General features: G+C 40.1%; 2 protein-coding genes across 4 annotated transcripts in view; one reads left to right on the top strand and one right to left on the bottom strand.

Moving 5' to 3' along the window:
• The window catches only part of CACNA2D3 (calcium voltage-gated channel auxiliary subunit alpha2delta 3), a 1248789-nt gene that overhangs the window by 200476 nt on the left and 1020459 nt on the right, over positions 1–27854 (bottom strand). The gene's annotated exons all lie outside the window — the stretch shown is intronic.
• Positions 450–27562, top strand: LRTM1 (leucine rich repeat transmembrane protein 1). The gene is made up of 3 exons (XM_089681871.1): positions 450–949; positions 13408–14004; positions 26843–27562. The coding sequence occupies exons 1-3, from the start codon at positions 943–945 to the stop codon at positions 27289–27291; spliced, it is 1053 nt and encodes a 350-aa protein (XP_089537997.1). The 5' UTR covers positions 450–942; the 3' UTR covers positions 27292–27562.

Here is a 27854-nt window from a genome sequence, read left to right as displayed (position 1 = left end):
AAGAGGGGTATAGAGACTGTCACATAATTTACTGAGCAATATGTAAAATTATTTGGGAATATCAGTCTGCCTATTATTTAAAAAAGGAGGCCAAATCCCCAACTGAAAATCTGAATTTTTACATTCAAGATTCATCAGTAAGATTACATTTAATGAAATTGATCGGTAAGGAATGCATTGCAATTATCACTGAATGCTTACTGAAAGGCTGTGTTGCACTTTAAGAAGAAAAATAAATTCTCTTTGCATGAAAGAAAAAAAAAATAGTAATGTTGTATCAGCAATTATAATCCGCTGGAAATGTCACAAAGCTTGATCCCTTGCTTAATGTAAACAAGCTGAACTGTCATAACCTGTCACCAGCATTCAAATCGATGTCTTGTGAGAGACGCACACATACAAGTACGTACAGCGCTGTCTCCAATCACAAGCTTCAATGACCAGAATGCACATCTGCTGTCACCTGATCTTCTCAGGACTGGCAGGAGTAATAATTCAGAAGAATTCAGAAACGACACAGGATTAAAAGGCAGCTTAATTGTGTGACCTCGATTTCAGGCAGATTAAGTAATAGAAAGGGGCTAGGACTGAAGATGAGCTTTGCCCGTTACAGCTGTCCACCGTGGCATGACAGTCAGTCACTCCTCGGCCTGTTGAGTGAGTAGAGGAGACAGCATCTCTTTGATGATGCCTGGGCAAAAAAAAAAAAAAAAACTATATTGCAAAGGGCTTTGAGATGCAAAAATAGCCAGTTGTGCTTGTGATGGGCAGCATGCAAAGCACAAGCGTGTGCAGGCGATGAGAAGGAACGTGTCTCACTCAAAGAAAGGCCATTAACGAAGATGGATGAATAGCCAGACAAGTCTGAACTTTTCCAATGTTTTTCTTTCTGTTGTGCAAGTTTGAAAAAACCTGCTAACAAGGCCGACAGAGCAGCCAGCAATGAAAGGTGAGAGAAAATTAAAAAAAAAAAACAAGCGCTAACATTTCTCAACCCTACAGCAATTTCCTAATACTTTTCCTGAGATTTAGAAGATAAGTCTCCCCAGGGCCCCCAGCTAGAGCTTCTCATAAAATATGTATAGGGTTCCTTGAAAAAAAAAAAAAAATGAACTCATATGTTTCCTAGGTACAGACATCTGTACAGTGTAAGTAAAAAAGTGCATGCGTATTTAAGTATATATAGAATGTATTGACTGTAAATTCTATCTGATTTTATAGATTATTGGAAGCAGATATTTCTGGACCTAGACTTTTTGCAGTTTGTGGGCAATGGACAGGTATAAGAAAACAAAAGAAAACTTATGAAACTTTCATAGATTGAAAAAAAGGATATTCATGAGCTATATTTTTTTTGCTTTTTTAATTAGTGCATTTTTGTTTTATTTTGACCAGTAATTAAATACTTGGTATTATGAAATAAGGCAAATAGTTGACTAAGATAACTTTTAGCAAACAGCAGAAATTGAATTTTAGCCTGTGTGCATTTAATACATATTCCCTAAATGCGTAAAGTGGTTGTTTAAAAATGTTAGAGGGATATTAAAGTTGGGTAAAGACACTTCTAATTAAAGAAGCTATAAAATTTAAAGTATCCAACAGCGTAAACACACATTGTTACCATTTACAAATATTTCAAAGTTAGTTTGTATGCAGGAAAAAAATATGTTTGTCATTGTAGTTACAATAAGTACAGTTTATTACTTTGTGTTTTGAGCCATTATAGCCTAAATAAGGATTACTAGAGGGTTTCATTGGGCACAAAGTTTCTTTTAACAAATAGAGTGATATTTTTGGTTTATTGGCCTTTTTAATACATGCTAGGTATGTCCTTTACACCCTCTGTCTTTTAACAAGCAAGAATTCTGTCAACACTAAAATGTTACTGAGCCATTGAGTTTGTATATTTAAAGCTGTGAAAACATATGCAAGATGATACATAGATAATTGCTGAGCATTATGTGAAAGATGAAATAGACAGCTGCAATAAAGTAAAAATATATTTTGCTTATGTACTTCAAAACATGCAGCACCTGCATTGCACAATTCAATATATTAGAAAGGATAGTGCAGTAACTCACAGCAATCAATGAGAAACTGCCTTTCATTATACTGGTGATTGTTGCTATGGGTTACAGCGTATCATTCTCTTTTTCAAAACAGAATTTTACAAGCCAGTGAAAGAACTGATATTGCATTACACAAGCCTGAACAACTACTGTATGTCTAGACAATCAAGGTGCCAGGGTGACCAGTAAAACACACCAATAGAATTTCAGCTTCCAACAGCCAAAATATTATAATAACCACAGTATCTCTAATTCTATAGATTACTACAAATCACCATACTTTATAGAAGCCAGCTATAAATAAGTATTGTCCTATTGAGTAATTGAGTACTTCCTCACTAATACCCTATCTTTGTATAAAGTACAGACCAATATTCAAGCAAAATAAAATAGGACCATATAGTTAGATTGTGTTCACAGAATAATAGCAATGTTGACATGAGACTGTGTGGAAAATATAGAATTGGTCCAATCTTTTGTTGGCCATTTATAGGAAGCTACTGGGGGTTATTTACTAAAACTGGTGAGTGCAAGCTCTAGTGCAACTCTGCACAGAAACGAATCAGCTTCCAGGTTTTATTGTCAAAGCTCAAAGTGATATTAAAGGCTTATTTTTTTTATAACAAACACATCATACTTACTTGCTCTTTGCAGTGGTTTTGCACAGAGCAGCCCAGATTCTCCTCTTCCTGGGTCCCCCGTCGGCATTCCTGGCTGCGCCCTCCTGACAGGTGCCCCTACAGCAAGCAGCTTGCTATAGGGGCACCCACTGCTCCATGTATCCATTCACACAAAAAGCCGTCGCTTGAACCCACTCCCTATCTCTTCAGATTGGCTCACTGGCTGTGATGGACAGCAGTGGGAACCAATGGCTCAATGAAGAGAGGGAGTCTTGGGATTGCTGAGACTCCAGTGCACATCACTAGATTGAGAGGGGGCTTAGGTGAGTATTAGGGGGGCTGGGGGAGCTGCTGCACAGAGAAGGTTTTTTACCTTCATGTATGGAATGCATGAAGGTAAAAAACCTTGAGCCTTTACAACCACTTTATTTGAACAAGCTGAAGTTAGAAGCTGATTGGTTACCATGAACAGCTGCACCGAATTCTGAGTACAGTTTTAGTAAATCTCTCCCATTATTTCCAACACTTGTTGGGAAACACCTCAAAAATCCCCTTTTGTTGCCCTGTGGGGTCTTAAAAATCCTCCATTATTTGATATATGTACTGTATGCTTGAGATTTGGTGTTATAACTAACATAGAAGAAGAGACAACTTTTTGAATTTTCCCGACACTGGTAGTTACCAGTTCTATGAACAACCAGTCACCATCCAGTGCTGCAGATTATCAGAAATTCTCATTTGAAATAGAATACTGTAATAAACATATAATGGTTTATATTATTATTGTTATTATCATATTACCGCAAACTGATTTTTCTGAAGCAAGCAAAAAAAAGGCCCATGAGGACGGTAAACCATATAAATGACAGGGGCTTTTTAAAAAAAACTGCTATCCTATTATGTATAAATAATATATTGTACGCAGACAAACTGGAGTGTTTTTTTTTTTTGATAGTTCTACACTAAAGTTGGCCATACACAACTTGAATTCCAACCAATTCCTGCTGAATTGGCCAAAACTTGAGCTCTGGGTGGCCCTCTATAAAATCGACCAGTCAAAATACTATTGTGGATGGCCAACTTCAAGTGAGCCTGTCAGGTATTAAAAATGAACCCTTCTTCCTAAAGTGTATGTTAAACTTTCTTGTTTTACGGAAGTAATAGGGAAGGATTAAAATGCTTTCTAGGTTTTCATTGCTGTCGGGGTCCCTGCTAGGTAGATTTACTATCTTTATCTGTTCAGTTGTTACCACTTTAGATGGGAAATCCAAAGTTGTCACCAAAACAAGAGGCGTAGGGGAAATTTTCCAATGGGGACACCTGTTCCAATGACAGTCTAAGAGAGTGACTCAATTACTCCAAACATTATTTTCAGTACACCCTGGGGGCACTCTGATCCTAGGCATTGATTTTACTGATGCCTTGACTTCACTCCAACCCAGAGCTCTGCCAAGCTCTCTGCTATTGTAGAATCCAATGTCAGCAGAGCAGCAGGTCACTGAAGTGCTTTTACTGCCAGCACGTTCAAAATGGGTCAACTGCCTTAATGCAATTAATGTACAGCAATGCAGGCTCCCTTCATAATGTAAAGGTAGCCTGTGGTATACTAATTATTCTTTAAAGTAGACCTGAACTCAAAAAGTGTAGATATGCTTTGCTTTAGGAAATATCTAGATATGTTAATTTTGCCTAGGCATTAGCCAGCAAAATCTACCTTTGTTTTGAATTAATCCTGGAAAATGGCAGTTTAGTTCTTGAAACATAAAGGTGCCTAGACATGCATGCCTTTAGCTTCATAGATGTATTTCTGCAGTGTGAAGACTAAGGCACTGCATTTTCTAGCTGCATATCTTGACATATTTAGTGTAAGATTTGGGGATGTCACTGCTGTATTACTACTGCTCTTCTTGCTGGGGGCTCTAACATTAGGAAGCAAAGCTCTGCCTCTACCAAGATAGCGGACAATGCCTTGGCCACTTACGATTGGCTTTGTGCAGTGACAGCTTCCCGGGAGGATAGATCTTGTGTTCTCACACTAAAAGCGAAACATAGCTGAGCGTGTCAAAAGATCAGCTGCAGGGAAACCACAGGCAATACTGGTGACTAGTCCTGTTCCCTCTGCTTGTGTCTTTTTGGGAACAGTTTCCACAGTTCAGTTGCTCTTGCAAGAGGAACTCCCCTCTCCCCACAAAAAATCAGTTCATTTTCCCTTTAACTTTGTTGCTGTTTTTATGGTGTATAAATACAAGTCCAAGTCCAGTGAATCCAGATTGTCATCTGCTCTTACAACATTCTCCTCCTGTAGGTCCCATCCCATGCTACTATCTTTCTCTATGACGTCATCAGGGATCCGGCTGTATCCTCCACATTCCTGCAGGCAGCCCTGTGATGACGTGGTGTCTGATATGTCTTCCTGCCTCTGTGTGGAAGCCTGGAGCATCCTGGGATATGTGATAGAGATATCCTAGGAGGCTGGGGACAGGTCCTGCTACTTTTTGCTGTGCAGGGTGTGAGTAGGGATGATAGAAGGTGAATTGTTTGAGCGAAGGTCTGCTTTAAGATTGAGAATCACTAGCTTGGGATCTGCATATTCTTTTTTTTTTCATGCTTCTCCTTCCAGCACAGGAAAATAGTTAAACTATGCAATGTTTTCAATACAGATTTCACAGATATCTTCATCACAGCTATGGACCTTGGGTGTGGGTCAAAACTATAGGTATTATGTTTCAAGTGGTGATCTTGTGACCTCATTTATCATTTAAACAATTTGGCTTGACAAATGTTTTAACAGTAGGAAAAGGACAAGTTCAAGTACTGAGAAAACAAAATTGGCTTGGAGATAAAGAGGTAGCACTGTCACAGATCATGAATGAATGCTTGAAGATTCTCTTTCAATTACATACCCTCAGGGACTACTGTGAGTGACAGTCCTCTGAAAATACCATAGCCAGCTGCAGAAGGGTTTTCTCACTGCAATTATTGTGTTTTTGTAATAATGATTACTGTTAATCTGTTAGAAATAGGTTCTGTGTACTAAATAAAAGATTTCTGTATAAATAAATAGTTACACCCCAACTCTGTGAAATATGAAAATACTCCTTTACAGTGGGGCTGGTCAACACTGAGAGGGTTAACTGCTTGTATAGTCTTGTTGGGGAGACTAAAAGTACTCTGCTGTACTAGCAGATGGAGATCCTCCATGCTCTGGTGGTAGACTGTCCATCAGCCTCCCAGGACTTTGGACCTTGCATCAGTCTTGATGACATCACGACCTTAAATCACTGGAGCATTGGGAACAAGAAGCTGCAGGGACTGGTCTAGCAGCATGGAGAAGCAGAGGATTGGAGGATCGGATCAGTAAATCCACTGTGCCATGCCCCCTAGACCTAATGGAGGAGTTGTCATTATGGAGTACTGAGTGTTGATTAATGAGAAAAAAAATACATTTAAACAATTGTATTATCAGGCTGCACTATATATACAAGGGGCATTCAAGTCAAACAGGGACTTTTGAGTTTATATAATAAAAGAACAAATTTCAAGGAGTGGAAACCGTGTTTTTTTCCAACATCCTGCCCTGCTACATTTATACACTTATCCCAGCATTTAATGCCTGGAAAGCTTTGGCATAGAAAAATATGTCAGGGCACCTGAACTATCTTAGGACAGCCTGCTTCACTTCGTCATCATTGTGTTCACTGTTTGCACAGAAAGATTTGTCTCTTGTGCAATTTCAGGACAGGTTATATGCAGATTATCCAGGATCAGGCGTTCCACATGCGGAATGTCCACAGGAATGACTGCTGTGGGCTGGGAACCACCACGGCCGGGATTGTCACTGACGGATGTACAGCCATCTTTGAAATGTTTACATCATTCAAATGTCTTACTGTGGCTGAGCATCTCATCACCGTACCGTGCTTGGAGTCTTCTGTAGATATCTATGGGTTTTACACCTACCTTCACAAGAAACTTCATCACCACATGCTGTTCAATGCATGTACTAACACTGTTGTTTGCCATCTTGACTAATGGTCTCTGGACTGGCCCACAACATGTGCGTCGCCTATCAGTAATAGGACACACTTGCCACTTACTACTGCTATATACTGTATATACTGTATATATATATATATATAGCTAAAAATAAGTAATATACATATATAGGAAATTTTACTCTTGGCACAATGGTAATGTTTTATTTTTCCTGGTCCAGCAAACATTATGCTGGACCGGTTTAACTTATTTTTTATGACTATAGGTAGAAATTCAAGTGTGAATGCATAAATACCATGCTTAAATAAACAGAAGATAGATTAATAATGATGCCTGTGATATGCAGGTGATCAAACAGAGCTATTAAATGTTAGATGACTTCATTGTTGAACATTGTTTAGATGTCACAATGTGTGTAGAGAGGACCATTCAGTTCCCTGTTGGCATCCTGTCAGTTAGGAGTCTCTGGTCTCCTTCTGTCTGCCAGCTAAAGCAAGCCACTTTACTAGAGTATTAAATAGTATATCCTGTACTACATACTGTACCCCCGCTGAGAACACCAGAGGTCCTTAACCACGTCATGACTAGCAGCTGTTTTTACCAACTAACAACAACATAGAAACATGCTTGTCATGCTTTTCATGCACTTTGACTCTTACTTTTTTAATATACATATATACATACAGTACATATTATTTTGTATATTATTTTTTTTTTACTTTACAATAGACAACAATAAATATAATATTTATACTACATAACATAAATTGTCCTCTATGTTCATTATTATATAAGTCATTTGTTTTTATCTAATATATGGTTCATTGCCCGGTTCCTCATCGTTAATATTTACAACATAGTTACATGTATATTTTTGTTAAACAGCAAAAATTATACACATGAAATGTATTTATTTATTAGATTATCAGCGCATCATTATGTCCAAATCTGCAACCATTGTACTATAACTTTTTAATCAGGCAATTTCACCTTTACTCTAAGCTCGTTACCGATACACTTTCAATTAGTTGTTTTATGCATATGTTTTTTATTAGAGCTTTGATACTCCTTTCCTAATGAAGTGAGCAATTCAAAATGCATTGATGGTGCAAAGATTATTTTAATTACGTTCCTGTTCAGTAAATACAAGTTGACTTTTACCCTTTTTAGCTATGAAACTGTTGTAATTGGGAAGGTCTTTGTGGGCACCTCCAGTATACCATTATCAGGGGATTTCACCCCTACTGTCTAGCTGTTTGTTCTATATGCATCAGAAGAATTCTTATATGGACTTGCTGATTTTTCCATTAACTTTTTAACCACTTGCCCTCCAGAGGATATTCCCCCATTCCTGACCAGACCTTTTTTTGCGATACGGTGCTGCATTACTTGAACTGACAATTGCGTGGTCATGCAACGCTACACCCAAATTAAATTTACATCCTTTTTTTCTCACCAATAGAGCCTTTGTTTGGTGGAATTTGATCACCTGTGTGTTTTTATTTTTTTGGCTCTAAACAAAAAAGGCCTCCAAATTTTGAAAAGAAAAACTATATTTTTGACTTTTTTTGCTATTAAACATGTCCAGTAAAAAAAAAATCAAATTTCATCATAAATTTAGACCAAAATGTATTCTGCTACATGTCTTTGCAAAAAAAAAAAAAAAATCCCAATATGTGTAAATTAATTGGTTTACGTGGAAGTTATAGTGTTTTCAAATGACGGTATATGTACTGGAATTTTTTTTTTCTTTACTAGTGATGGTGGTGATCAGCGACTTATAGCGGGACTGCGGCAGGCATTCTGACACTGGGGGGAACTGACTTAGTGTCACTGACATCCCCAGTGACACCAATACAGTGATCAGTGCTAATAAAAAGCAGACACTGTATTAATGGCACTGGGCAGGAAGGGGTTAACATCTGGGGCAATCAAAGGTTTAACTGTGTGCTGTTTTACTGTGTGTGTGTTTTACAGTGTCAGCACATTGCAGTGTGCAGGAGCTGACAGGGGAGAGATCTATATTGTTTACATACAGGTCTCTCCCCAATCAGAAATCCTCAGAGATCGCCAGGTATTGGCGGGGAATCACTGGCCGGGACCTGATTATTGACAGCCGAGGCCTTGAATGGTGACGTGGGTAGGGAAAGCGATACATATATTATTTTTCCTGATGATAAATAAAATTTTCTTTTGTCTTCCTCTTTTATTCTATTTTACTTATTTTAAAGGCAAAATAAAGTATAAAACACACAACTTTCCACTTTTGTAATCCTAAAACAATTACTGTCATCAGGTATACAAAGAGCAATTTATTTTATTCTGCTACTTTTCCCATTTATCACTAAAATTATGTTTTCTGATACAACATACAAGAAAGTTATTTACAGGTGAATTAATTTATTTTAAACAGAGTGAAATGCAAAAAATGTAAAAAGAAAAAAAAGAGAAACTCACTATAAAAATTAGCTAAAGAGAAATGAGTTAGACACTAATTAGGGTATTAATTAAAACGGAAGGAACAACATTTAATGAAACTTCAAAGCACATTTCGGTTTTAATTATATAATATACTCTACCAAAATGTAATTTACTAGAGATGCTGGGGATGCCAGAACTTACATGTCTACCTCTAGGAAATCCAGGATTGCTTTACCAACAACTAATTATTCTGGTTGTTGGGTTTTACCAAGAAAAGTCATTTCAATATTGAAGACTTGGGCACATGTTTACAAAATGGTCATACAAATACATATTGGAGTTCATTTACTAAAACTGTAGAGTGCAAAATCTGGTGCAGCTGTGTATGGTAGCCATTCAGCTTCTAACTTCAGCTTGTTCAAGTAAGCTTTGACAAAAAAAATAAACTGGAAGTTGATTGGTTTCTATGCAGAGCAGCCCCAGATGTTGTACTCTCCAGTTTTAGTACATCAACCCCATTGCATTTTTGACCACATCTCATTTAACCCATATTTAAAACTAAAAACTGTACATATTGGAGTTTATCAGTCCTTGACGTAGTTGATGTGTTAGATCCTATTTCCAGGCTGTTTACCTAATGCTCCTGCCAGTAACACCATTCCTGTACTAGGGTGACAACATTTACTCACTGTACTGTATATGTGAAAGAGCAGCATTGTCACCCTAGAACAGGACACCAATAACCTTCTCGTCTCCTCTTCTTCATTATAGGTAGGAGGTGTTCTGTAGTTCACTGAAAAAAAAAACTGACAACAGTGTTGATCCTGGCTGGATTAATAGATACCTTTCTATACTGTAGTTGCAAAAACTGTAATTAACATGGCGCTAACATGGAGCTAAACTTTCCTTTCCGAATAGTCAAACACTCCAGCACCCAGACAGTGTTACATCCAAAGGTGTCAGAGCTCTTAATGCTTCACATGATGCAGCCCTCCTCAGAATGGGAAATCTTGCAAGTAACTGTAAAAACACACAGAAGGGAGCAAACGCCCAGTGTTTTATTACCACCATCTTTTATTAAAACAAAAAGCCAAAAGCATGCCCACAAACATGAAATAGAACAGGTGTATCACATAACAACTCCAGTCGATGAGCATGTCATCTGACCATATATGCAGGAGTTGGTAGGTTAACACGTTTTGGGGAACATGCCCCATTCTTCAGAGCTATTAGGTCTGCCAGAGTTGGTAAGCTAACACGTTTCGGGGAACATGCCCCCTTCTTCAGAGCTATTAGGTCTGCCAGAGTTGGTAAGCTAACACGTTTTGGGTAACGTGCCCACTTCTTCAGAGCTACTAGCTCTGAAGAAGGGGAAGCTTCCCCCGAGACACGTTAGCCTACCAACTCTGGCAAATATGGTCAGAGGACATGGCCCAAAAACTGGAGTTGTTATTTTATATGTTTGTTCCATTTTATGTTTGTGAGTATGTTTTTGACTTTTTGTTTTAATAAAAGGTGGTGATGATAATGCACTTGCCCTTTGTGCCTCCTGTGTGTTTTTTACAGTAAACTCACTTTTTGTTCAATGGTCCCTGTCCATCGCCGGTGTCAGCAATAAAGATGGTCTTTACTTACCTGAGCCCTTATTCAATCCAGCGCCATGCACATCTGCGGCTCTTCTCTCCCCTCACTTCCATGTCTCGATGCCTTTGCTGGGGCACTGAGAGCCATTGGCTCCCAAAGCTGTCAATCAAAGCCAGTGACAAAGGAGCAGGAGGCGAGGCAGAGTCCTGATGTCTGTGTCAATGGTTATAGCAGGAATCAGCACAAACGAGTGCCCCCATGGGAAGCGGCTTCCCGTGGGGGCACTGAGCAGAGAGGAGGGGCCAGGAGCACCGGAGAGGGACTTGAGAGGAGGTAGTTCGTGGCTGTTCTGTGCAATTCCATTGCACAGTGCAGGTAAGTATAGACATGTTTGTTAAGTTTTTGAAAAGAATCATTTTACCTTTACAATCGTTTTAATGTTTAGCCATCATAGTCAATTTCTGCCTTCTACACTTATCCAATAGAAATGAGTACGGGACTACAAAATGTTCACTTGGCTTAATAAATATGGTAGTTCATTACGATCATTCATTTATGATCAATCAAAAAGGTTTTTTAATTTTTCTTGCACACTATTGGGTAGTTTCACCGTATTAATTATTTCTTTAGTAAGGTAATCCCCATGATTATCAGGACTGGAACCTCAATTTCATTATATCATCCCCTACCAACGCAAATTCTTGTGTCTGCACTTCTACAAATGCCTTATAAACAAGCATAAGTGTATTCTATATACAGATAAACAATTTATTTCCAAATATTTTTCCTTCAAGATTGACATTTGGAAAATATACAATGAGATCATGTGAAATAGAACACCTGCCACTTCCCAAAATTCTATCTACCTAGGCCACAGCTTATGAAGCCTTCCCACTTTCCAGGACTTGAACATCATACGACCCATGATTGAACCACATACATCTGCTATGCTAAACAATGAAAAGTGCAGTAGTTGCCTTTTATCTTCTAGAAAGATTACTTGCTGGCAGAAAAATGCCTAAATTCCAACAGTTATCTAGCAATGATTACTATCATGTGTGTTTCAAACTATTAAGAATTTCAAATAGGTCAAACCTGAGTAACATCCCATGTGTTATATGAATGCCCATCTACACATGAAAGTGCATATTAGGGAAAAAAATATATTCAGTACATCTCTTCAATACATGCACTTTTCCCATCATTCTGTTGCTTTAAAACACTGCAAGTACAGAAAAATGCTTAATGATCTGCCATAAATCCAGCGAGCTCACAAATACTGGTTTGAGTTGACCACACCATGCCTCTGCTGCACTGAACTTCCAAACAGTGTTTTCAGCCCTGCACAGTTCTATACTGGACTACAAAACCCCCCATGCAGAGGCGTCCCTGGGGTTGGTGTCACCCGGTGCGGTAACACTTGATGACACCCCCTCCGATGATCCCCACAAAATGGATTGGATCTGTGGATTGAGCATAATGGATGGAACTTACCTTTTCGTGAAGCGGTTCCGGTGTCACCCCATATAAGTTGCATGCCGACGATCCCAGCAGGTACTGCAGATTGACCATAATGGATTGGTGCCCAATCCATTATCCTCCCCAATCCGCAGATCCGACCAATCCTGCGGGGATCGTCAGCATGCAACCTATACGGGGAGACACCAGACCCGCTCCACTAAAAGGTAAGTTGTAAAGCAAGCCATCAATCCCTGCAGGATGGATCAGATTGGGGAACATAATGGATCGGAGTCCGATCCATTATGCTCAATCCACAGATCCGGCCCATCCTGCGGGGATCGTCGGCTTTCTTTACAACTTACCTTTTCGCGGAGCGGGTCCGGTGTTACCCCGTGCGGTAAGTATCACCCGGTGAGGCGTGCACCCCCCGCAGCTGCCTAGGGACGCCACTGCCCCAATATTAAAGTGCTTGTAGACCCTTACATATACCCAGTAAAGTGACTAGCCAAGTGATACACAGAGATGAAACAAATCCTCCAACATAAGTTGTACCTGTTTATCTTCTGCCTCCTCAACATCAGAGCCATGCAAAGTGTACAGTTTACACAACATGACTGATTCTCAGAAGGAGGGAGGGATCTGATGTCACATATTGCACAACATAGAGCACGGCACTTAGTGTAATCTGAGACCTGTGAGAAGGGAATGGACACTCTATACATTCTCACAAGGAAACATTGATAAACAAAGAGTGAAAAAAAAGTTTGCTCTCTTACCTACTACACACATCTACCCTCCTACACAGCTGCCAGCACTAAAGTCAGATTCCTTGGAGTCTGCATAACCTTTCAGACGTGACTCATGCAGATAGCAGAGAAAGGAGACAGCAGCCAGAAATTACACTAAGTGCCTTGAATTGAGGCGCATACACATTATAAAAGGATATGCTTTGTTCATTTTTCACTTCAGAGGTTACAACCATGTTAAGGATATGAGGTGTGTTCTGTAGTAAAGCAAAGGCGATATGGTCAGGGCTGACAACACTGTTTGGTATTTTAGTGCAGCAGCACTGTATTGTCAGCTCAAGCAGGAGCTTACTAATTTTCTGGCAGATCAACATGTATTTTTTTATTATTTGCAGCATTTTTAAGTTATAAAACATGGTGAAATGTGCATGTATTGCAGCTGAATATGTTTTTATTCACATATACATTTACGCATAACCAAGTCTAATCCACTCCTGTGTTTTTCTGTAGGTGGTCTGCTATTGGCTTTATGTGCCATTCTGGTGTTCCATATGGCACTGGGGTGCCCTGACATCTGCACGTGCCAGACCTCTTCAAGGACTGTCGACTGTAGCTACAGAGGACTTCTTGAAATACCAAGTCACTTACCATTACAAACACAAATTCTCTATTTGCAGGGGAACCAAATACGTGCTATAAACCACACATCTTTTACTTACGTTGCAAGCCTGAGGATATTAGACTTGTCTAATAACTCAATCTCAAGAGTGCCGCCATATGCCTTCCATTTCCTTCGCTCACTGCAAGTCCTGAATCTCACCAATAACCTCATATATCACCTTGAAGGCCAAGTGTTCACACCTCTTATGGCTCTAAAGGAACTGGATTTGTCTTATAATAACCTCAGTGCTTTACCAGAATCTTTAGGAAACAACACTCGGAACCTGACCTTCTTAGGAGTAAGAAATAACCAACTGCAAAACGTTGACCGTGTGGTCCTGGAGACCTTCACCAATCTGAAAGTTCTGCTTGCAAGGTCCAACTTCTGGCAATGCAACTGCCCTGCTCTGGGTCTAAAGCTCTGGCTGGAGAATTTTTTATATAAAGGTCAGTAGATAATAAAACCGCATAGCTGACATTAGCAGTACGATGGAAAGTTTAACACAACAACCGTTGTCACCTTCCCTTAACATGTAATCCGTCTGTCCTATTAATAGCCGAATGTTATTATTGCACAAATTGTCATCGCTGGAGGTCAGGCTAACAGGGAGGAGGGAAAAAAAATAAAATACACTAAATCCACTTCCTTTATGTTACACTTGATTGTAGATGACCTGTTACAGTATAGAAATGTCAGTGGCTAAGGAACGGTAGTTTCAGATTCTTCAAACATCATATTTTCACAGCTCATCAGCCAAATACTTAATTGCATTTTTCAGTGTTTCTCCTCTGAGATCGAGTTACAACTATTATTTCTCAAGGTATGTTTAAACATCTCTCTGTTACGGGTATTAGTTTTTGGAGAAAAGCCATAAGAAACACATTTTTGGTATTTGGGAAAATATAGAAGCAACATTATAGCATTTAGGTAACTTCTGCATATATTAGCATACTGTTACAATCAATTTACTGTCAAATGCTATGTGTGTGTTTGTCTATGTATTTAAAGTGGAGCCTGTATCTGAATTATTTCAAAATAAATCACAAACCTCTTCAAGCTTACTTAAGTAGATCTATCTATCTATCTATCTATCTATCTATCTATCTACTGTTTTTCCACAAATACACAGGCAGGTCACTTTCCTTATGTCTAAACTGACTTCGAAAGACTAGCCATGGTTATGTACTAATTACCCTATGGGGTCCAAACTGTACAATCATGTCTTTCTCATGAAAGTGATTGAATGGAAGTCAAGCCCCCTTTGATGTGACGACTATCCAATATTTCTCTCCAATTAAAATCTCTTCCTCCTATCTGGAGATGGGAATTCTAATGCCTACTTTGACGATCTCAAAGTGCGGTAAACTTTATCTCCTGATATCAAACATCGACATTCAGATAAACAGTCAGCCATCTTAGCATACCAAAGCCATATCCCCTTCAAGGAGACAACAAGGCCTATTAGCTGGTTCCAACTATTCACCCACCCCCTGAGGACAATGGGGCGATCTTAAATATAATGCCTGACATTTGGCTTTAGCATACTAAGAATGGTAACAACAGGAAAGACCAATTCTCTTGAATGTCAGGAGACAGTTTTATAAATGACCAACAAGTTCATCTGGCATCTGAAAAAAAAAAGTTGCACTCTCAGGAAAACGTCTAAGTCAATATATAACACATAACAAACAGATCACAAATAAAGTCCTATAAACAAATGATCAAAGTCCACCAAATTGTGCAAACTCTTTATGCAGCAGCTGCACACCAACCACCAAGTGATTACAGAAAGTGTTTATAATGCTGCTTACCAAATCCTTAGACCCCACAACTCAAGATTTCTAAATCAGCCTTCAAAAGATGACAGATCCTGCATAGAGGGATGGCTCCAGTTCTTTTCCTCTCACACCACACCAAGCCTCACTTTCTCATGAATAGCATGCCTCAAACGTGGTCACTGGATCGCTTTTCATATACTTGTACCAGTTTCATCAGCAAAAGCACACACAATTGTGTTCAAACATTTGCATACCCTTGGAGAAATGGTTATATACAGTATTCACCACCAAGAAAACATGAGTGAGGAGACAAAAAACATTTATTTTATTTCTTATGGGATTCATATTCAATTGTAGGTCCTAAAGGAATGGCAAAATCATAAAACAAAACATGGCAAGAAGTAAAATGAAATTACCTTTGTTCAAAAGTCTGCATAGTTCCTAATACTGTATATTGCCACCTTTAGCATCAATGACAGAGTGCAGTCTTTTGTAATAGTTGTCTATGAGGCTCCAAATTCTTGTAGGTGGCCATTCGTCTTGGCAAAATGCCTCCAGGTCATGCAACATCTTTGGTCATCTTGCATAAACCACATGTTTGAGATCTCCCTAGAGTGGTTCAATGATATTAAGGTCTGGAAACTGTGATGGCCACTCCAGCAAGTTCTACTTTTACTGCTGTAACCACTGGAGGATCATCTTGGTCTTGGACTTAGGGTCATTGTTGTGCTGGAAAGTCCAAGAGCATTCCATGCACAGCTTTCCCCATGCCTTTAGAGCTAGTACACCCCCAAAACATCAGTGAGCCACCACCATGCTTCACAATTGAGATAGTATTCTTGTTGCGTCTGGACGTTTTGGCTGCATCTTTCTTGGTCTACCTAACCTTGGCTTGGAATCAGGCGATCCCCACATTTTCTACTTCCTAATAAGTGATTGATCAGTACTGACTGGCATATTCAAGGCTTTGGATATCTTTTTATATCCTACCTATCCTTATAAAATTCCATTACCTTGTTATACAGGTCTTTTCTGCTCCCCAGGGTTCAATATTTAGCCTGCTCAGTGCATCCACATGAGAGCTAACAAACTCATTGACTATTTATACACAGACACTAACTGCAATTTAAAAAACCACATATGTGGGAAATTAACTTTTTATTGCCATTTCAACCCTTGTGTGTCGCCTTGTGTGTCTGTACCAAGACCAAATATTCCAGGGTATGTAAACTTTTGATCAAGGCCATTTGGGTGATTTCTGTTATCATTATGATGATAAAAGGAGCCAAACAACTATGTGATAATAAATGGGTTTGTATGATCACTATCCTTAAATAAAGGACAGTTTTTCAGCGTGATTAGTCATATTTTCAATAGCAAGGCGAAAATTTCACAATTTCTGCTATGGTATGCAAACATTTGAGCACAACTGTAGCAAGGAAAGAATAAGGAAATTCCATAGTGAAGTACCATTTAAAAACATTTATTAATAAACCAAGTGGATACTCACAAAACAGATAGTAAGACAAGCATATCGCACATCACCGCCGACTCTCGGAGCAGGCGTGATGATGTCACCACTAAACTCTGCCCTACACATGTTTCATCAGATTAGACGTCTTCCAAGGGGCAACACCAAACTCCTGGCATACATACACACTTTGGCCTGTATCTCATATTAATCCCATATAATCCCATTTAAATATATTAATAGTGCATATTTCCTACAAGTATATATTTTATTGGGCAAGGTTATTTCTTCTACTTTGACATACCACTTCCAAAGAAGGCTTGCCACTTCACTTTATCTGAACTAAACCTCCCTATCTCTTACAGCCAAGGAAGCTGCCATCTTAGCCTCTGTTTCATCTACAATTGCCATTGTGCTACTAATGTAATCAGTTATGACACCAGCCATTTGATGGCTTGACAGTTCAGTTGAGAGAACAATGAACTGCAACAAAGCACACAGAATGACACTTAGTATTTCTATTAGGCTACAAGGGACCTTTATCACACATTTCCATCAACAAAAATTGATTAAAAAACACATGGATATTTAACAAAGTCTGTTTCTTTTAAACTCAACATTACAAGGGATTAGTACTAAAATGTTTCCCACAGACTACCAGAAACAAGCAATAAAAATATCCCACAGAGCCTTAAGGCTATGTTCACATCTCTGAATGCATACAAAATCAGGTGTATTCCCAACTCACAGGGAAATGCACTGCACTTAGTAGATGTGTGGGGTGCCATTAAATATTAATGATACCCAATGCATTGGCAACCACATGCAGTTCAGTGATGATTTAAAAAAAAGAAAGAGTCAGGGACTTTTCCCCCATGTTTCTGCAGGCAGGGCAGCCCATTGAAATGAATAGGCTGTGCTACTCACAGAACTCAGCCGCATAGATCTGAACTGAGCTGAAAACTGAACACACAAGCTCTATTTTAAATATATTCCTCTACAGGGGCGGACTGACCATTTGGAAACTCAGGCACTGCCCGAGGGCCCGGGGTCAGTAGGGGGCCTCATGAGATGCCCCTGGTACCTTTTTCATAGGCTTTTTTGAGTTTGGGCAAGGACACAGGGGCCCCATGATATTGCCCGGGGGGCCCCATGAGTTGTCAGTCTGCCCCTGTTCCTCTACCACCCACTTCTGGCTGTCTGTAGGAAACTACAGCAGGGGGTGGAGACAAGACCAGCCACTCTGTACAAGGAGAGAGAGCAGCAGTAGATGGTCATTATTAAAGGAAGCTCCTGCACAGAAGCAAAGTGCAAAAGCTGTTTCTAGTAGGATCACTGCATAGATCTGGAAGAATGTGAAAAATTTCACCCCAAGATTTAAGTAAGAACACTCATGTCTGTTTTTTGTAGACAAATTTTCATCTGTTTTGAACATCACACTTTAAAGTTCAAATGGGTTTCCAGTGAACTGAATGGAGTGAAATTCTACATTATTATTATTCAATAAGCCAGCACAGCTTTCAGTTAGCATATACAGTATGTCTCTTCCTTCTTGTATGAGGAAATTGATGTGCTGATGTGATAACACATGGAACATATATACCCATACACAACATATGATCAACTACATGATGTGCAGCTCTAAAGTGGAACTAAACTGCATCTGAGCACCACAAACTGAAAACACTTATTTCATTAATTTTTAATATTTATAGCACACTCGCCCAACCATGCATTACTTTGCTGAGAAAACACACCCTAGTATTTTGAGCTGCCATCTTGAGTAAGGGCAGATGATTCATGTAACATTTACTTCCTGGAATCCATCAGCCCTTAGTTCAGGCATGCAGGCAGGAGGCCATGTTTAGCTGAGATTGCCCCTCCTCCCACCTCCAGCTGAAAGATAAAAAATGCCAATGAAGATTCCAGAGATGTATGACATCATGTTGGCCTAGGCCAGAAACCAGTAAGCAACTGAATAAATGTAATAAAAAGTTTAAAACAAGTAAATACAATATACATTCCTATCTATTTACTAATGCTAGTGCTGCAAAGATTAAAAATAGCTCATGTTCCTGAATACGGTGGCCAGACTCATCCAGCTTACCAACCGCTCTGTTTCCGCCCCCCCCCCCCCCCCCCTGCCAATCCCTCCACTGGCTTCCGATTGCCCAACGGATCAAATTCAAACTGCTAACACTGACGTACAAAGCTGTCCATAATTCTGCCCCAAGCTACATCACCGACCTAATATCCAAATACCACCCAAAACGCACTCTCCGCTCATCACAAGACCTCCTTCTCTCTAGTTCCCTGATCTCCTCCTCCCATGCCCATCTCCAGGACTTCTCCAGGGCATCACCCATCTTCTGGAACTCCCTACCCCAATCCATCAGACTATCACCCACTCTCCTCTCCTTTAGGTGCACCCTAAAAACCCACCTCTTCAGGGAAGCCTACCCCACCCTCTGCTAACTGCCGATCTCCTCCACTCTTCCTACCACTCAATCCCCCATAGCTTTTCCTCCCGTACCACTATCCCCTCCCTCCTAGATTGTAAGCTCCAAGGAGCAGGGCCCCCTAACCCCTCGTGTTTCGCATTGTATTGTTATTGTACTGTCTCATGTATTGTCCCCCATTGTAAGGTACAGCGCTGAGTGAACTGTTGGCGCAATATAAATACTGTATAATAATAATGTTGATTGGAAGAGTTTAGTTTTGCTCTAAGGGCTTGTTCATATGTTAGATCTTGCCACCCCTTTGAAGAGCAATCAGCAGTGGATCACTTTTCAGACAGGTGAGGATGAGATACGCTGCCTCCTCACCTTCTGTTTTGACCCTGAAAATGTCAACCTACAGCACCTTAACCATGTGCATTGCATTGTGGTTGCAGCGCGGCCCCATTCACTTGAAAAGGTTGCATTCAGCAGTGCACAGCCCTGAGTGACTGCATGACTGGGTGGCCAGGAGTGGTAAAACTGCGGCTCATCCAGCTGATTTAATCACCCTCTGGCTGCCCATGCAAATGATCTCTAAATCCTCTCTGAATCATTTGTGCATACATTATGGCCTGATAGGGACTTTTAAGGACAAAGTCAATATGCTTTGCCCCAGGTTTACCCAAGATTTATTTATGTTTTTGTTACTATATAGTTTACACTTTAAAGGCAGAGCCCAGATAATGGAAGCAAGCAGTTCCATGTAACATTAACTCCAATTTTATCTGCTGATGCTTCACCTAATGTGCTTTACATTCTAGTGCCAGAATCCATATAATGTTATCCTTTCAGTGAATACGATGCATGGTCTTGACATTACAACCACACTGCTAATGTCTCTTGTCAAAGAACTGTCTCTGGACTGTGTCTAACCTGTGCTGCATCTGCTATAGATTACAATCAGTAACTTGACAGGGAAAAAAAAAATATGCAAAGTAACTGATTAATTAACAAGGCCTGAGAAAAGCAAGATGGACGCTCCTAGGGAATAGTTAGGACTTCCATGTTGTATCACCTTCCAATTACAAAGGCTGCCACATTGTTCATGTTAACATACACTAGGATTAATAACGAAGTTCACATTCTTCTGCACCCGGCCTGTGAGGTTTCTTTTCATTTGTCTGAATGAACACCTCAGCTTGAGTCCACATGGAGTCTGGCTTACATGTTGCGCAGTGGATTCAGCCATATTGTGCTATCAGCAGATAAACGCTCATCTATTATGAGCCAGAGTATGAATGGAAGCTTCACTGAACAGCTTTCACGTGCCAAGTATTAACTGAAGTATGGGGAAATCAGCTCAACGTGAGCTGTGATGAGTTATCAGACATTGTACGGCTCAAAAATATGTATTATTTTTTTTAACAGGTATAGGTTTATTGTATAATGCACATACAGATACAAGTATGACTGTCAACATGGTACAGAAGCAAAGTAGCATAAACATGTTTCCAATAAAAGGCAGCTAAAAAAGGCTATTGAGACACCATACATACAGACATGCCAGGTACTGCAAAGAACTACGCAAGGGTGTCAATGCGATTTACCAGTGCAGAGTCACCCCTGCAGTCACCACCGCACCAACAGTTTCCCTCAAGCACCCACCCATACAGTATGCCGTATGCATACCACTCATTATAGAAGATTATTATACAGGATTTAAATAGTGCCAACAGTTTGCGCAGCGCTTTACAATATAAGGGAGACAGTACAATTACAATACATTTCAGTACAGAAGGAATATGAGGGCCCTGCTCGTGGAGCTTACAATCTAAAGGAAGGGGGAGGTGATACAAAAGGTGGTAGCTGCAGGGGATGATCTGGCGGAGGTGATTCAAGTATAGTTCTTAGGTGGAGGTGGGATAGGCTTCCCTGAAGAAGTGAGTTTTCAAAGATCGCCTAAAGGCAGACAGGGTGGGGGCTGACATGTGGTAGGGAGTTCCAGAGAATGGGAGAAGCTCTGGAGAAGTCCTGGAGGTGGGCGTGTGAGGAGGTGATGAGGGAGCTAGAGAGTAGGATATCTTGGGAGGAGTGGAGTGGGCGATTTGGCCAATATCTGTGGATGAGGTTGGTGATGTAGCTAGGGGCAGTGTTGTAAGCTTTGTAAGCTGTGGTTAGTATTTTGAATTTTATACGTTGGGTTAGTGGAAGCCAGTGGAGGGATTGGCAGAGAGGGGCAGCAGTCGCTGATTAGTTGGTAAGGTGTATGAGTCTAGCAGCAGCATTCATAATAGACTGAAGGGGGGATAGCCTGTGTAACGGTAGACCAATGAGGAGGGAGTTGCAGTAATCAAGACGGGATATAACCAATGCGTGGATGAATTGTTTTGTGGTGTCATTGGTCAGGAAGATCTAATAAAGTGGGGGAGGGATCCCAGGAAGACAGGAGAGAGAGGAGAAAAAAAGGGGGGGGGGGATAGGGGAAAGAAAATGAAAAAGAAAAAAAGTGGGGAAGTGGCACCATATGGAGAAAAGTAGTGCTGGGTTAAAGTTAATGCAAGACTGCTAGATTAAACTTCCATAATTATGCAATCTCATTGTCAGTTATTTAATATGCATTAATCCAGACAGTTCATATTTTATCAAAATTTTGGGGGCTATTTCTACTCTCATAGGTGATTTTATACAATGGCAAGACCACTTTAACTGTGGACTTTCAACCCTCTACTGTAGGTGGGGCAGTTTGTTTCCATAACAAATCAATTTCCCTTCTGGCATAATAAAGCACAAAGAACAGATATGGGTGTTGCAAGGGCTAAGCGAGGGGTAGATAACTGCTAGCCTCTGTAGGGTATAAGAAACCCTATGTAAGAACTTAAGCTGTATAAGTCTATCCCTAGTAGAAATCATATTAGTTACATAGGGACCTATGCAGTCCCCCCAGTCATCATCAGAGAGGTCGGGAATGTCAGTTCCCATTTGTCAAAAGCCTTGGCATTTGTGGCAAAGATAGAGGGAAGATAGCGGTTTTCCCATCACCTTCGATGTCAGCAAGCATCGAAGCACAATTGTGTCAGGAAATTGGGCCTGAGCCGCATGTCGCAGTTGTAGGTCAAATTTAGTCCACAGTACAGTGAAGGAAGAGATCCTCCCAACAGTAACAATATGTTTTAAGGTGACAATACCCTTAGCAGCCCATACTTAGGGATCTGGGAGGTAAAAAAAATGTTGCAACTGAGGATTGCCCAAAAGGGGGACATGACATGAGGGGAATAGATGGCCACCTCTTTGTAAATTGCTCTGGCCTGTACCTATACTCCAATCATTGTTCACATGAGTCTCGTAACCGAGGGCTGAGCCCTAGGTCCGCGATATACCTAATTACTCAAGGCGGCATATGATCAGTGGCGTCCTAAGGCTGGTGCAGGGGGTGACACCGACCACATGGGGTGACACCGCACCCGCTCCAAAAAAAGGTAAGTTGTAAAGCAAGCCGACGATCCCCGCAGGATCGTCAGCATGCAACCTATACGGGGTGACACCGGACCCGCTCCAAGAAAAGGTAAGTTGTAAAGAAAGCCGATGATCCCCGCAGGATGGATCGGATCTGTGGATTGAGCATAATGGATCGGAGTCCAATCCATCATTGGATTGGGCTCCGCACATGATCAGTTGCTCTTCATTTTTTTGGTACTGTGCTGAATTTCTAGAGGCAATCTGAAACATCTGAAACAAAGAAACATGAACAATGCTGGAGGCAATTTAAAGCACCCTCTAATTTTGGTAGCATAATTTTTAATATGGAAAGTAAGTTCCTTGTAAATTAACATTCATTTTTAACAAGTTGTTATGGGTAAAATTCAACTATAAGCAATGTCCAGCCTCAAGTAGAACTAAAGGCAAAACTTAAAAAAAAATTTTGAATAGAGTAAAGGAGTGTTATAACCTCTGTCAGTATTTTTTCAGTCGGTGTCCCATTGGGGAAAAGTGAGAGAATTTCTGCTTGACATCAGGATCACCAGCATTAGTGTTCCTTAGGAAAATCTCTACTCCTGTTCTGGTGACAGCTCAAAGTTTGGGATTTTCTTTTACTTTTGGTAATAACGGTAAAAAGGAAAAATTGACAAGATAAATCTTCCTAACAGGGACACAGGCAGAAATGAAAACCTGAAATGCATTCTAATCCCTCTCCACTTCACTTCACTCCCTTGCTGGGAGTAACCTGGTCCAGGTGACTACTGTCATTAAAATTGAAAGTGTTGGAAAATACTAAATTTTATAGTTGTCATCAGATCAAGGGTAAATTTCCAACTTTTGCATTTTTTGGGCAGGAGGTAAATGTAAATCTCCCCAAGAGCACACACATATCAAAAAATACACCAAGGCTTTTAACAGTTATCCAAACACTAAAATAGTTTTAGTTATACACACATTTTAAGTAAAATGTCCATACACCAATGTTTATTAGAAATTCACATATACGTATATTATTTACTTTTTGGAATGGTTTATTACCTATTTTTTCCTACATTCCTAAAAATCGTTTATTTTATGAGTTGAAGTTTCTGTGGTCCCATTAAATTGGTCAATATTTTTTCTAGTATCACAAATTGCTGCATAAAGCTTGCAAAACCAAGCCAATTATTTGGAGGCTTTTGGCAGCAGTTGTCTTTATTTCCTCTAGAGATTCTGTCCATAAATAAAAAGCCTCACAAAAAAAAAAAGCAAAAAACCCACAGTGATCCAAACGTATTCTGGGATACAAAAAATTCTTGGTGCAGATTCCAGTCGGCCATATGCCTAAAATATGTATTCTTTGTGCCAGGTAAAAGATTATGGGCTGTATCTCTGTCAAATAGCCGATTATCTGATCCGTCTTTAATGCAGAGATGTACAGGGATCTAAATCCCCACCAATCTCTACTGCATAAAAGAACTATAATTACATATTCCCTACATTATAAAAAAACACCACTCATCAGCTTTATTATTACTATTATTATTTTGAATATTTTTTCCAAGTAATACTTAAATTACTTTAAAAAGGGTAATGTAGTTTGTGTTCTGTAGGTACACATTTTGAGTTATTTTTGTTACAGTGTATTAAGCATTTTTTTTTTAGTTTTGGAAAGAGTAGGGAAAGGTTTAAACCCATCAGTTTTTTTGTGCTGTCTGCATTCAATTGAGGAGATTCCTCTTTACTACCTGAGAATAAAAATCCTTGCTTGGATAGTTACCTTTGGAACAGGATTTTTCCTTTACTTTCTGTTCTGGTGAAAAAGTATATTTGGATTCCTCCCCACTACTGTTTGTAACAATGGTAACCAGGACAAATAAAACAGGCTATACTTCCCAGTAGGGATACAACATTTGCATGGAGTTTGCATGTTCTCCTTGTGCCTGTGTGGGTTTTCTCCAGGTACTCCGGTTTCCTTCCACACTCCAAACACATGCTGGTAGGTTAACTGGCTCCTCTCTGAATTGACCCTAGTATGTGTATATGTGAGTTAGGGACCTTAGATTGTATGCTCCTAGAGGGCAGGGACTGATGTAAATGAAATATATGTGTGTGTGTGTGTGTGTGTGTGTGTGTGTGTGTGTGTGTGAAGTGCTGCACAAATTGATGGTGCTATATAAGTACCTGTAATAAATAACATGATAATAAACAAAGATAATACGTTTGGGCATATACACATACTTAAATTTTATAACTGATTTTTCATGTGACTTTTACCATTTGTTGTTGTTACCTATTTTTTAATGCTCATAGTTTAATAATGATTTAGTAGCTAAGTATTTCAGGCAGTGCAAGCAGAATTCTTGCTAAACAGTTACTGAGATAAAGTAAATTACTGGATAAGCATTCTGTATAAAGCAAGTTTAAAAGGGGGAGATTTACCAAAACTGGTGCTCCCAGAATCAGGTGCAGCTGTGCATGGTAACCATTTAAGCTTTGACAATAAAATCTAGAAACTAGCTGGTTACTATGCACAGCTGCACCAGATTTTGTGTGTGCCAGCTTTAGTAAATCTCCCCCAAAGTGTTTAATACTTAAAGCAGAATGTCAGCCCTAGAAGAAAGTTCCACTTTTCTGCCTCCTCCCCTCCTCCTCTTCAACTTTTGGACAGTTTTTTTGGAGGGATGGGGGGGGAGCTGGTACCTGTGACAAGCGCTTGCTCTCACTTCCACCCAGGTCACCTAGGAGATCCAAGCAGAAGTTCACTTGCCCTATCCCTCTTGGGACACGCCACAGGCCCCAGGAGGCTGCGGGACCATATACAGGGTGCAGTGGACTTGCGCATGCATAGTGGGGAGCCGGCTGTAAAGCCAAAAGGAGTCATAGTGGGCTTCCCACAGTTAACATGGCAGCCCCTAGGACCAAAAGACCGGGGAAGAACTGGCACAGGTGAGAACAATACTGGATCCCTGGACAGGTAAATGCTCTTTTTTTAAAGGTCAGCAGCTACAAGATTTGTAGCTGCTGACTTTTAATTTTTTTTGGAGGGAACTGAAAAACTCACAGTCGCTCGGCTAGGGTTCGGCAGCTGCCTACAAACATACAACCCTTTCAACAAAAAAGTTGTGTGTGCCTTATTGCTTATTGCAAGATATGTTTGCCATGGATGATAATATAGATGTAAACACAAATATGCATAGCGCATCTAAATTAAACAATATGAGTCAGGGAAAAATAAAAAATAAAACATATTCAGTACATCAGACTAAGGGCCATTTCACACCAGAAAGTGGTGCGGGAAAGGTGCACTCAATGAGCATTTCCCACAACTGGTTTAAAACACACTGCCTTTGCGATGTGCTACGGGGGGCAATAAAATGTTAATGGCAGTTGAATGCAGATTGCAAAGTGTGTTTGTGGGCACCAGGTCCCATGGTACTGCAGTATCATGCGATTTGGTGTGGTGTGTTTCTCAAAAATAGTGCATGCACTGCAACCAGTGCAAATGAATGGACTGAAATTTGCACTGCAGGGCAATGCACAAGTAGTATTTTCAGCCCTGGCCAGTTCTAATAAGTTAACTACAGAAACACCCACTCCAGGGGCGGACTGACAACTCACGGGGCCCCCGGGCAATAAGGGATCCTGGGGCCCCTGTGTTCTTGCCCAAACTCAAAAAAGCCTATGAAAAGGGTACCAGGGGCATCCCCTACTGACCCCGGGCCCTCGGGCAGTGCCCGAGTTTCCAAATGGTCAGCCCGCCCCTGACCCACTCCATCCATTTTATGGCGATGGAGGAGGGGGGTTCTGTAGTTCAAATTAGGTGACAGCAGCCTTGGGTGAAAAGCTTCTCCTTCATAAATACAGTACAGTGAGTGAGCATTGTTACTCTAGCACTAGTGGCATTATCACCAGGTGAAACAAAAGGAAATAAAGAAAAACAAAACTAATGCAGCTACCACATCCAAGTACTGGTAAGCTGCAACAGTTTGCTGTTCTTGGATTTAGAAACAGTTTAGAAAACCTTTTAATCCATACATTAACAGCCAGCACTATCCTTCTTATGCAACACACATTCTTTTTGTTATATACAATGCATTTTTTTTCATTATCTTGTTTTAATAATTTTTTTTATTTTTAGGAGGGATTATTGATGAGCTAATATGCAGTGGCCCTGCAATTCGAAAGGGGAATGATCTCCTGAAGATCCCTTATGAGATGTTTAAGACTTGTACTCCACTGACTGCTCCACCCGTTATGGCAAATATTCACCATCACAGCCCCGAGCACAGGAGTAATGGCAAACATGGACACCACACTGATCATATAGATGGCAGTCACCACGAATGCGAACCAAAGCCCAAACCCCGTCCGGTGAGCTTGAGACATGCCATAGCCACTGTTGTCATCACTGGTGTGGTTTGTGGGATTGTATGCCTAATGATGTTGGCAGCAGCCATCTATGGTTGTGCCTATGCTGCCATTATGGCAAAATACCACAGGGAGCTTAAGGAAGTGGAACGCTTAGCTCCTGTAGCAGAACATGGCAGCCCGGAGGAAAAGGAGCCACTTGATGGCACTTTAGCTTGAACTATAGCTTTAGTATGCCTTTTTTAAAGGAAATAAACAATAATGATATGATTCTGTATGGTAATGAATAGTCACTCTTCATGCAAAATGTAGCAAATGGACCTGTGCATGTGGATTGAGGTATAAACCCTCAATTGTGAAATTCTGAGCTAAAAGCAATATTCTATTTAATTGAGACTCTGGAATTGTTGTAGAATGTCTTCATTGAAAACATGTCCTATTTTGTCTTTAAGGTGTTGTGTCTTCTTCTTCAATAAAGTTATGTTTTTAAGATGTATGTATTATTTATACATAGCAGATAAGGCAATTTTGTTTGAAAATACTATATGTTCATTTTAAATTTCAATGTATTTCAGCTGTTCATCCAGACTCCTCTAAGGCTGGCCAATGGCCATACATTATACAATTTTCTTGAGATTTTTGGTTTAGATATACCAAAAACCAAATAATAGGTCAAACCTAACAACACTTTCAATTGTATCCAATTAAGGAGGCTTTTGCACTAGATAGTTGAAGGTAAATCTAAAGGAAATTGGGCAGATATTGGACAGAAAATTGCATAG

This window comes from Staurois parvus, unplaced genomic scaffold, assembly GCF_062004578.1.
Source record: "Staurois parvus isolate SC_StPar_1 unplaced genomic scaffold, SC_StPar_1.0 ptg000282l, whole genome shotgun sequence".
Classification (NCBI taxonomy): domain Eukaryota; kingdom Metazoa; phylum Chordata; class Amphibia; order Anura; family Ranidae; genus Staurois; species Staurois parvus.
This window is presented reverse-complemented; position numbering and strand designations above follow the sequence as displayed.

What these genes read in the sequence shown, in the direction of transcription:
- LRTM1 (XM_089681871.1), top strand. An exon ending in GGAGAATTTTTTATATAAAG is followed by an intron (nt 14,005 to 26,842) that starts GTCAGTAGATAA and finishes TTTTATTTTTAG; the next exon opens with GAGGGATTATTGATGAGCTA.